The 9,507-nt window shown below is 46.4% G+C and overlaps 1 protein-coding gene across 3 annotated transcripts in view; it reads left to right on the forward strand.

The window, feature by feature from the left end:
• The window catches only part of LOC116892343 (zinc finger protein 14), a 38,039-nt gene extending 30,305 nt beyond the window's left edge, over positions 1 to 7,734 (forward strand). Inside the window, exons 2-3 of one of the 3 annotated variants that reach the window (XM_032893983.1) lie at positions 837 to 963; positions 4,963 to 7,734. In XM_032893983.1, coding sequence (XP_032749874.1) covers positions 837 to 963; positions 4,963 to 6,326 — 1,491 coding nt within the window. In that variant the 3' untranslated portion in view covers positions 6,327 to 7,734. The remainder of the gene's footprint in view (positions 1 to 836; positions 964 to 4,962) is intronic. The other 2 variants (XR_004386942.1, XM_032893985.1) reach the window with 2 other exon arrangements.
• The last annotated feature ends 1,773 nt before the right edge of the window (positions 7,735 to 9,507 follow it).

A 9,507-nucleotide genomic window follows, 5' to 3' on the forward strand; every position in this document is an offset into this window, starting at 1 on the left:
GTCTGTCTGTCTGTCTTTTTCTTTGTTTTAGCTAGGGTCTTACTATGTAGCCATGACTGGCTGGCTTTGAAGTCACAGAGATCCTCCTGTTTCCGCCTTCCAAGTGCTCTCTCAAATATCTAAGTATTAGAAGGGACATTAGACATATTTAATGTAACCAAGATGAGATCAAGTTTCCAGCAAAATTTTAAACGTTAAAGAATTGATCGTGCCAGGGAACATGTTTGAAATACAACCTGGCTTTGAAGTGCACCTGAGTCCCTGTGCCTGGGATATTTTGTAGCGTATTTGGAATGAGTTTTTTTTTTTTTTGAAGAAAACTTTATCTGTGTGTCTTCTTGATCTAGGAAGCTGAATGCCGTGTTTCTGTAGAATGTACAATGGGAGCACATAGTGTGTATAGCAGATGACTGCTGTGCCGTTGGCTTCCTTTGTGGGTCTCATCATAGTCGTTTCCAGAGTGAGTGAAAATCTAATCCTGGGCAGCAGATAGCTTGGATGGGGATCTGACGTGATATGGGGAGCTGGCTGTTGTGGTTGTCCTCTGACCTGTGTGCATGAGCTGTGGGATGTGTGTAAGTGCACACACATGGGAAATAAACTTGACTTATGTGCGCGTGCAGGACTGTATAGGAGCACATCACCACTCTGCTTCTGAGACACCGAGTCTCCTGCTGTCTCTGTCACAGTTACACTGTTCAGCCCATGTTGTTTGTGCCCTGTGGGCTCCCACTCCACAGTGTGGCAGTGTGGTCTTCCTTCAGTCTCCACTGTCTCCTTAAAAGTAATGAAAAAAGGAATTTTCTCATGCAGTGCCACAAGTTTCTCCCCCCCAGGGGTTAGTGACGTTCAGGGATGTGGCTGTGGATTTCTCTCAGGAGGAGTGGGAATTCCTGGACCCTGCTCAGAAGAACCTGTACAGGGATGTGATGTGGGAGAACTACAGCAATTTTATCTCACTGGGTGAGTGTCTCTAGCCTGGGGGTTAGCTTTCTCTCCTGTGCTAACATAGCTCATTTCTATTCCATGTTCGGTAGACTGGAAATCGGTGTTTCCATTTCACGCCTAGCCATTTTGGCCTGAGGAGCCCTTCTCACGTTCTTCAGACTCTGCTTCCTTTGTGTCCATGTTTCCTTGGTATCTGGGATTGATATGGCAGAGGTATTTTCTACAAAAGCAGGTTTTATACCGCATTTGCACCCAGAATCAGTGTAGACACTTCCCTCTTCTCTCTGATTTTGAAGGTAATGAATGTGGGCAGATGCGAACTTAAAACTCAGGGAGTTCTGGTTCAGTTCTGGGTAACAGACCTCTAGCTGTAGTGTGTGTGTGTGTGTGTCTGTGTCTGTGTGTCTGTGTGTCTGTGTGTCTGTTTGTCCCTAGGTTCAATCAAATAGTTAAAAGTCCAAGTGAGCTGGAGAGATGGCTCAGTGGTTAAGAGCACTGGCTGATCCCCCAGAGGTCCTGAGTTCAAATCCCAGGAACCACATGGTGGCTCACAACCATCTGTAATGAAATCTGATGCCCTCTTTCTGCGTGTGTGACAACAGTTCACTCATATACATAAAATAAATTTTTAAAAAAGTCTAAGCATTTTGTATTTTCCAGTGGACAGATCTACTAGAAAGGCTGTAACACTGCTTCTAGGAGCGTCTTACCCTCTCAGCCCAGGGAGCACTGTAAAGATCAGAGGTAAAGCTCTGTGTCCTTTGTACTTAGTGACCAGCCGCTGCTCTGAGTGTTGTGCAGTGGCTACAGCCTCACAGCTGCTCCGAGAGAGATGATATATCATCCCCACCACAGATGAGAACACTCTACACTAGAGCCTGAGGAGATGACGTTGTGGGTAAAGCATTTGTGCAGAGAGGAGGGCCTGAGTTCAAGTCCCCAGATGCACAGAACATGGGACAGGAAGTGCATCTGTAGCCTCAGCACTGCTCTGGTGAGATATGGGGGAGAAACAGGAGGATCCATGGAGGCACTTATGCCAGCCAGCCCGATAAACTCAGCAATGAACAAAGACACCCATTTCTTTTTTTTTTTTTTTTAAAGAGAAAGCGCTTTTTTTTTTTTTTTTTTGTCTTTCTTTTTTTTTTTTTTTTAAGATTTATTCATTTATTATATACATAAGTACACTGTAGCTGTCCCCAGATACACCAGAAGAGGGCACCAGATCTCCTTACAGATGGTTGTGAGCCACCATGTGGTCGCTGGGAATTGAACCCATGACCTCTGGAAGAACAGTCGGGTGCTCTTAACTGCTGAGCCATCTCTCCAGCCCAAGACACCCATTTCTAACCATGGAAAACTAGGACATGACCAAACCCACTCAGCCAACAGGGTCTCGAGGGAGGGAATGAGGATTAAAGAAAAAAAAAGAGGCAATTAGACACTATAACATGAATCCAGCAGGTTCTGGTGTGGTTTTATTTTTCCCCAGTCTGCTTTTATATTGTTCTAGGAACATTCGAAGAATATGGTCGGTTCTAAGGCATAAACGAAGTAGTCAAGGAACAGACAAGGCATAAGGCATAAGTCTTATGGTATCCAGGGATTTATCAAGATGATCGAGATCCTAAGCTACTTCCTTGTCCTAGCCCAATGTCAGATTCTGGCCAATATCCTCGAAGTGACACCAAGAGCCCTCCACATCTCTCCATTTTATTTCACAGACAAGACTGCATCTGCCTGAGGTTGTTCTGACAAGAACGCTCTCCTTACCCGTCATTGAAAATGCATTGTCCAATGCAACGAACGTGTGTCTCAGGTTGGTCAGGCTCTGTGCAGAGTCACACAGGCCATTGACTGCCAGCCTGTTCAATTAGTGCCTCTGTCTGGGGACCGATTCTAAGTTTCAAGCCGTGTCCTCCGGCCACCAACATATTGATGTTGTGAAAGGCAAGCTTTATCAAAATGGGCGGGAATAAAAGTATTCCCAGGACAAGACGCGCCAACACAATAAAACTATGTTTGCCATTCCTGACGCTTGACCAAGATGCAATTTCTGACCTTAGGCCACAAATAATCTATCAGCAGTATCCAGAGCATTAAAACTCAGTGAAGCAGCATTCTTTTTCTCCCAATTACAGTGACTGTCATTGTAAGTTTTAGAAGTGACACAAATCCATCCATTTAGCATGGTGTCGAGATGGCCTCTTACTCGTCATCTCTGAAGCTGCTCTCCATTTGGATAGTTTCATAAAGAGCATCGTCCGTTGTTCCAAACACCTGTCTAAATCTTCTGGAGCGCTCAGAGCACTGGTAACATTTTTGGCTAAGTGACTAACAAAAGTGTCTGTCTGTCTTCTCGCATCAAAGCGACTGCAGAACAGTGGTGCCAGCTATTAACGTAATCAAGGCTGTTACACCGGCATGATCAAACCCACTGCCCTCTTGCTTCTACTTAAAGCCCGATTCACTTCTTCCAGCGTGTGTAAGCCTTTTTCAGAATACCAAGGTTCGGAATAATTTACAGGAATCAAGCAGACCTCATCCCTGCTTATCTAATGAAGCCCAACCTTTGACCCGGAGGAGCAGACAGCATTTCACCATTTTAAACAAGAACAACAAAAGAGACCATGTGGTTATGTGTATTAATATAAAGACACTACACCACAAAACTCAGCATCCGTTCCTCATCCAAACAGGCAAACCAGCCAATCCTAGTGGAGGCAGGAGACTGTGGGCATGGCCTCTCTTGTTGGTCTTAAGTTGTTATTTTGTGTGTGTGTGTGTGTGTGTGTGTGTGTGTGTTGAGGAGAAAGTGTTCATGTGTGAGGATGTACATGTGTATGCACATGCATGTGAAGGCAGAGATCTGTGTATGATACCTTCCTCAGTGGTGTTTTCACTTTATTTTTTGAGACACAGCCACAGTGAACCTGGAACTCATTTACCGGCTAGAGTGGCATGTTAGGAAATCCCCAGGGTTCCTCATCTTCTGCCCGCCTGGTGCTGGGATTACAGAAACACACTGCCACCCTGGCTTCTCACATGGGAGCTGGGGATATAAGCTCAGGCCTGCATGTCACATGGTCACTCAGCTGTGGTCTCAGCTCCTGGACGCCTTCCTCCATCCATCTGTCTGTGCTTTCCTCCAGTAGCCCAGAATTCCCAGAGACCCACCTGACCCTGTCTCCTGAGTACCAGGATTAAATGTACCACCATACCTGGCTATGATTCTTTATTGTTTTGGAGACAATGTCTCCAGATCCCAGGACATTGAACTGCTGATCCTCTTGCTTCCACCTCCCCGCTGGGATTATTATAGTCAAGCACCACCACACATCCCTTGGCATCTGTCTGTCTGTCTGTCCGTCTGTCTGTCTATGAGACTGACTCTCTTATGTTGCCCAGGCTGGCTTCTAACTCTTTGGGTCAAGTAGCGCTTCTCCCTTAGCCTCCCTGGAATCTGGGAAAATAAGCAGACATCACACCCAGTTCAGCTTTCCTTTTGGTTTTAGAGATGATCTTACTTTGTAGCTCAAGCTGTCCTGAGACTCTGTGTAGCCCATGCTGGCCTTAAATTGCAGCATCCCCCTGAGTGTTTGGATTGCAAATGTGAGCCTGCTTGGGCTCATTTTCACGTGTGTTGTCTCTGCATCTGAAACAGGGGCTTATTTTTTTGTTTCAATATTCATGAGGTAAGCTTTGGCCACAGTGAACACCTTTCCCCCCTTGGCAGAGCAACTGTATGGCATCGTGAGTGTTTTGTGTGTAGTTGTGTGTCAGCTCCTGCGCTTTTTCCCGTGAACTTAATTATTTTTGGTGCAGGATTTTGTATGGGATATGGGTTTGGGATGCATATAGGTAGGCTTTTTTTTTTCCCCCAGAAATGCCAGTTTACAGGAGATACAGTTCATCACCTACAGTAAGCATTGCTTTAGGCCCTGCTGTCTGTCCATAGAACTTTTCTTCCTTCTAGAACAGGGAACAGTGTGTTTCTTTCTTGTTCTCTTTCAGATCTGGAGTCCAGATTCAAGACTGATACTTCATCTTTAGACAAGGACATTTGTGAAGTATATTCGGTACAATGGGAGTTAATTGAGAAAATTAAAAACCTTAGCCCTCAGGTTTCTGGTCTTAGTGATGATCAGGAACATAAACCCAAGACTGGGCTACAAAAGGAACCACAAGAGGGTTATTTTGGGCAATTGAAAATTACCTCCAAAAAAGTCACGTACGAAAAGCACAGTTTTCTTTCCGAGTACCAGAGAGTTCAGAATGGAGAAAAGCTCTATGAGTGTAAAGAGTGTAGGAAGACCTTTATCCGCCGCTCAACACTCAGTCAACACTTGAGGATCCACACTGGCGAGAAACCTTACAAATGCAAGGAGTGCGGGCAACCCTTCCGACAGCGGGCGCACCTCATCCGACACCACAAACTTCATACCGGTGAGAAGCCCTATGAGTGTAAGGACTGCGGGAAGGCGTTTACGGTGCTCCAGGAGCTCACACAGCACCAGCGGCTTCACACTGGCGAGAAGCCATATGAGTGCAAGGAGTGTGGGAAGGCTTTCCGGGTACATCAGCAGCTGGCTCGGCATCAGAGGATCCACACTGGGGAGAAACCCTACGCGTGCAAGGACTGCGGGAAGACCTTCAGACAGTGCACACACCTTACCCGACACCAGAGGCTTCACACTTCTGAGAAACTATACGAATGTAAGGAGTGTGGGAAAGCCTTCGTGTGTGGCCCGGACCTGCGAGTGCATCAGAAGATCCACTTTGGCGAGAAGCCCTATGCATGTAAGGACTGTGGCAAGTCCTTCAGAATATGCCAACAGCTGACGGTCCACCAGAGCATTCACACTGGGGAGAAACCCTACGAGTGTAAGGAGTGCGGGAAGGCCTTCAGACTGAGACAGCAGCTTGTTCGCCACCAGAGAGTCCATACCCACAAGAGACCCTATGAGTGTCTGGAATGCTGGAAGACCTTTAGCAGTTACTCCCAGCTGATTTCACATCAGAGCATTCACGTTGGCGAGAGACCCTATGACTGCGAAGAGTGTGGCAAGGCCTTCAGGCTTCTCTCACAGCTCACACAGCACCAGAGCATCCACACGGGCGAGAAGCCTTATGAGTGCCAGGAGTGTAGAAAGCCCTTCCGGCTTCTCTCGCAGCTCACACAGCACCGGAGCATCCACACGGGCGAGAAGCCTCATGAGTGCAAGGAGTGCGGCAAGACTTTTAGACTTTATTCCTTTCTTTCTCAGCACCAGAGGATCCACACTGGTGAGAAGCCCTACAAGTGCAAGGAGTGTAAGAAAGCCTTCCGACAGCACTCACACCTCACCCAGCACCAGAAGATCCACAGTGGAACCTGACAAGCCTTCAGCTCTATCCCAAGTCGCAACATGTCAGGAAATCCATTTTAGGGAATAATTTATCTTATGCGTGTAAGTCAGCACAACTAAGACTGTGCTGCTTTAAAAGCCCTCCATCCTCACTTACATGTTACGTATCTTCAGCAAATTCCCATCCAAGAATATTTGATGAGTGTAGAGAAACGTCTAGCCTCATCCATTGTCATCCACATCTAACCACCCTCTTCCAGTGCAACACTGGACAGGACCCTAAGCATCAATGCCTTGTTTTGCTCACTGTCAAAATGGGTGATAATAGCAATCACACATACGATTTATTGATATGTAACAAATCAATAGAAAAACAGTAGGTTGAATAATATACGTGTGTTGTCTAAAGTTTTCCATAGATCAAGTGGGGACCCAGGGTCCTCAACTTCTTTTTCTGTCCGGTGAGGGTCCGTACCTCGAGCCCCACGTTGGGCGCCACTTGCCTCCACCACCGGGGACGCAGTTATTCGTGGGGGTTAAGGGGGACCCATATCTGCAGGAGGAGCGAGACCAAGCAGTGTCCTTGTCAAGGTCTGTTTATTGAGAGGAATGTACAGCATTTAAAGCTCTGAAGCAGGAATTGAAGCAGGAACTGAAGCTTAGGGCGGGGGGAGTACTGGGAAGTGCCCAAGGACATAAGGTGAATCATTAAACCGTGAGATATTCTCCTTAGACAACGAGACTACAGTCTTCTGGGGACATGTTCTTTCTTTGAAAAGGTCAAGCCTTCTCAGGAATCTGCTCAGGGCAGGGCTCTAGCTTTGCCTAGTCCGGCAGTCCGTCCCCGACATCCAGGAAAGCCTTAGTTGGGTCTTTGAGACTTCAGCGAAGGCTGGCTGTCCTCTGACAGGGAGCAGGTTAGACACCTGAACACATTCCTTTAAGAGCTGATCCATTGGGATTCTCAGGTTCTGGATGGCCATCAGCTGAAAGATAAGTGAGGCTCCTGGCCGTATTGACTGTCCCAGGGTGGCTGCTGTTCTCATGAGACTGTACAAGCCAAGAAAGGTGGCTGCTGGCAGGATGGAAGCCAGGTAGCCAGAGTAAGTGATCCTCTATGCAGTCTGATCACAGGAAGAACATCCAGTCATAATACCATGTTCTACTGGTTAAATATGGTAATCAGACCAGCTTACTCTCCAGAAGGTCTTGTGAAACTGGATACCGTGGGAAGTAGGCCGTGAGTGAGGACCAGGTTAGAGCCCACCTGCCGTGCCGCACAGTCGCATGGATGACGTCGTTAACACGTGACCAGTGAGCAGTCATGGTAGCCTGTATCGCACCATAATGTCTTATAATTCTTACAGTCAGTATTGTCAATTCCTGCGAAAGGAAGATGAGCCCACGGACGTAATAAATACAGAAATGCCTCCTTTCACATCTCTGCCTTTAAAAACCTCAAAGTCATTTCTCCTAGGTAAGACCTAGGGAATTATAGCAAATGGGAGATTTTTGTCGCTTGAGCAAAAATGTCATGTTGAAAAGAAACTGAGTTTCATGAGTGTGCTGTTAAAACTCAGCTATTAAGGAATCAGAGGAAACGACTTCTTCAAATTTCAAAAAAGCAGCTCATTTAGAATCCCTTCTCTGAGCACATTCATATTGAATCACGACCTCCAGGATAGCGTTCAGGACAACCGGCTGCCTGGGGATCTCCTTTTTATGCACACATATATGTAAGTATTGGGGCCGGGCATGTGGCCCTGTGGTTAAAGTGCTTGCTGTGTAAGCACGAGGACCCAACCTTGGATCCCCAGAACCTAAGTGAAAGGGGTGGCTCATTTGTAGTTCCAGCCTCTGGGCGTAGAGACCAGATATCCAAAGCAAGTTGGTTAGCAAAGCCATATCTAGCCACATCGGTGAGCTCTGGGTTGGATTGAGAGCCCCTGCTCCAGTGCGTACAGTGGAAAAGTGATTGGCGATGACTCCCGAGATAACCTAGGAGCTCCACATGCACCTGTGCACAAGTCCACCTCCATACACACAAACGTATGCAAATAAAGACCAGGCACACAAATATAAAAAGTTTTATAGTCAATATATGTTCAGATTGCTGCATTTTCAATCCATGTTTCAAGATGGATCTTCTGACAGGATCCTGCTAGTACTTTGGTAATTTTCAAGGTTATGGCTGACCAGTCTTCTCAGAAATAGATGACGGTAGGACACCAACTGATTTATTTATAAATGTATTTGTTTACTTATTTATTTGTATTTGAGACAGCGTCTTACCATGTTGCCTTGGCTGACCTGGAACTATGTGTAGACCAGGCTGGCCTAGAACTCACAGAGATCTGCCTGCCTCTGCCCCTGCCGCCAAGTGGGATCTGATGCCCTCTTCTGGTGTGCCTGAAGACAGCTACAGTGTTCTCACATACATAAAATAAATAAATTAAAAAAAAAAAAAAAAAAAAAAAAAAAAAAAAAAAAAAAAGGGAGCTTTAAAAAAAAAAAAAAAAAAAAAAAAAAAAAAAAAAGAAAAGAAAAAAAAAAAAAAAAAAAAAAAAAAAAAAAAAAAAAAAAACAGACCACATCAGGGAGACGGCTCAGCAAAGTACACACTGCTAATCATGACGACTTGGGGGTCTCTGGCAACCATGGGGAACAAGGGGAGGCCTTTCACCTGCCTGTAACCACAGCCCAGGGCAGTGGCCGCCGCCCAGGGCAGTGGTGGTGTGTGCGTCACTGACGGATCCCTGGACCTGCCTGTAAGACTGTCTGGCAATCACAAAACAACAAAGTGTGCCAGGCATGGGGATGACACCCGTGATCCCAGCAGAGGCAGAGGCAGGGGGATCTCTGAATTTGAAGAACCCCAGGCCAGCTGGGCATCCACAGTGAAACTCTGTCTTGAGTTGGGAAGCTGCTGAGGAAGATACCTGATGTCAACCTCTCATCCCCTCACCTCCACGTATGCTTACACACGCACACACACACACACACACACACACACACACACACCACAACGCACAACACACATAAAAAAAAAAGCTCTGAAAAGCAGTATGTAGACAAGCTTCATTCTTCCAAGCCATGTCTTTTGTGATGGTTTGTATGTGCTCGGCCCAGGGAGTGGCACTATTGGAAGGTGTGACCCTGTTAGAGTAGGTGTGTCACTGTGGGTGTGGGCTTTAAGACCCTGATCCGAGCT

The sequence above is a fragment of the Rattus rattus genome, chromosome 2 (assembly GCF_011064425.1).
Source record: "Rattus rattus isolate New Zealand chromosome 2, Rrattus_CSIRO_v1, whole genome shotgun sequence".
NCBI classification, from domain to species: Eukaryota; Metazoa; Chordata; class Mammalia; order Rodentia; family Muridae; genus Rattus; species Rattus rattus.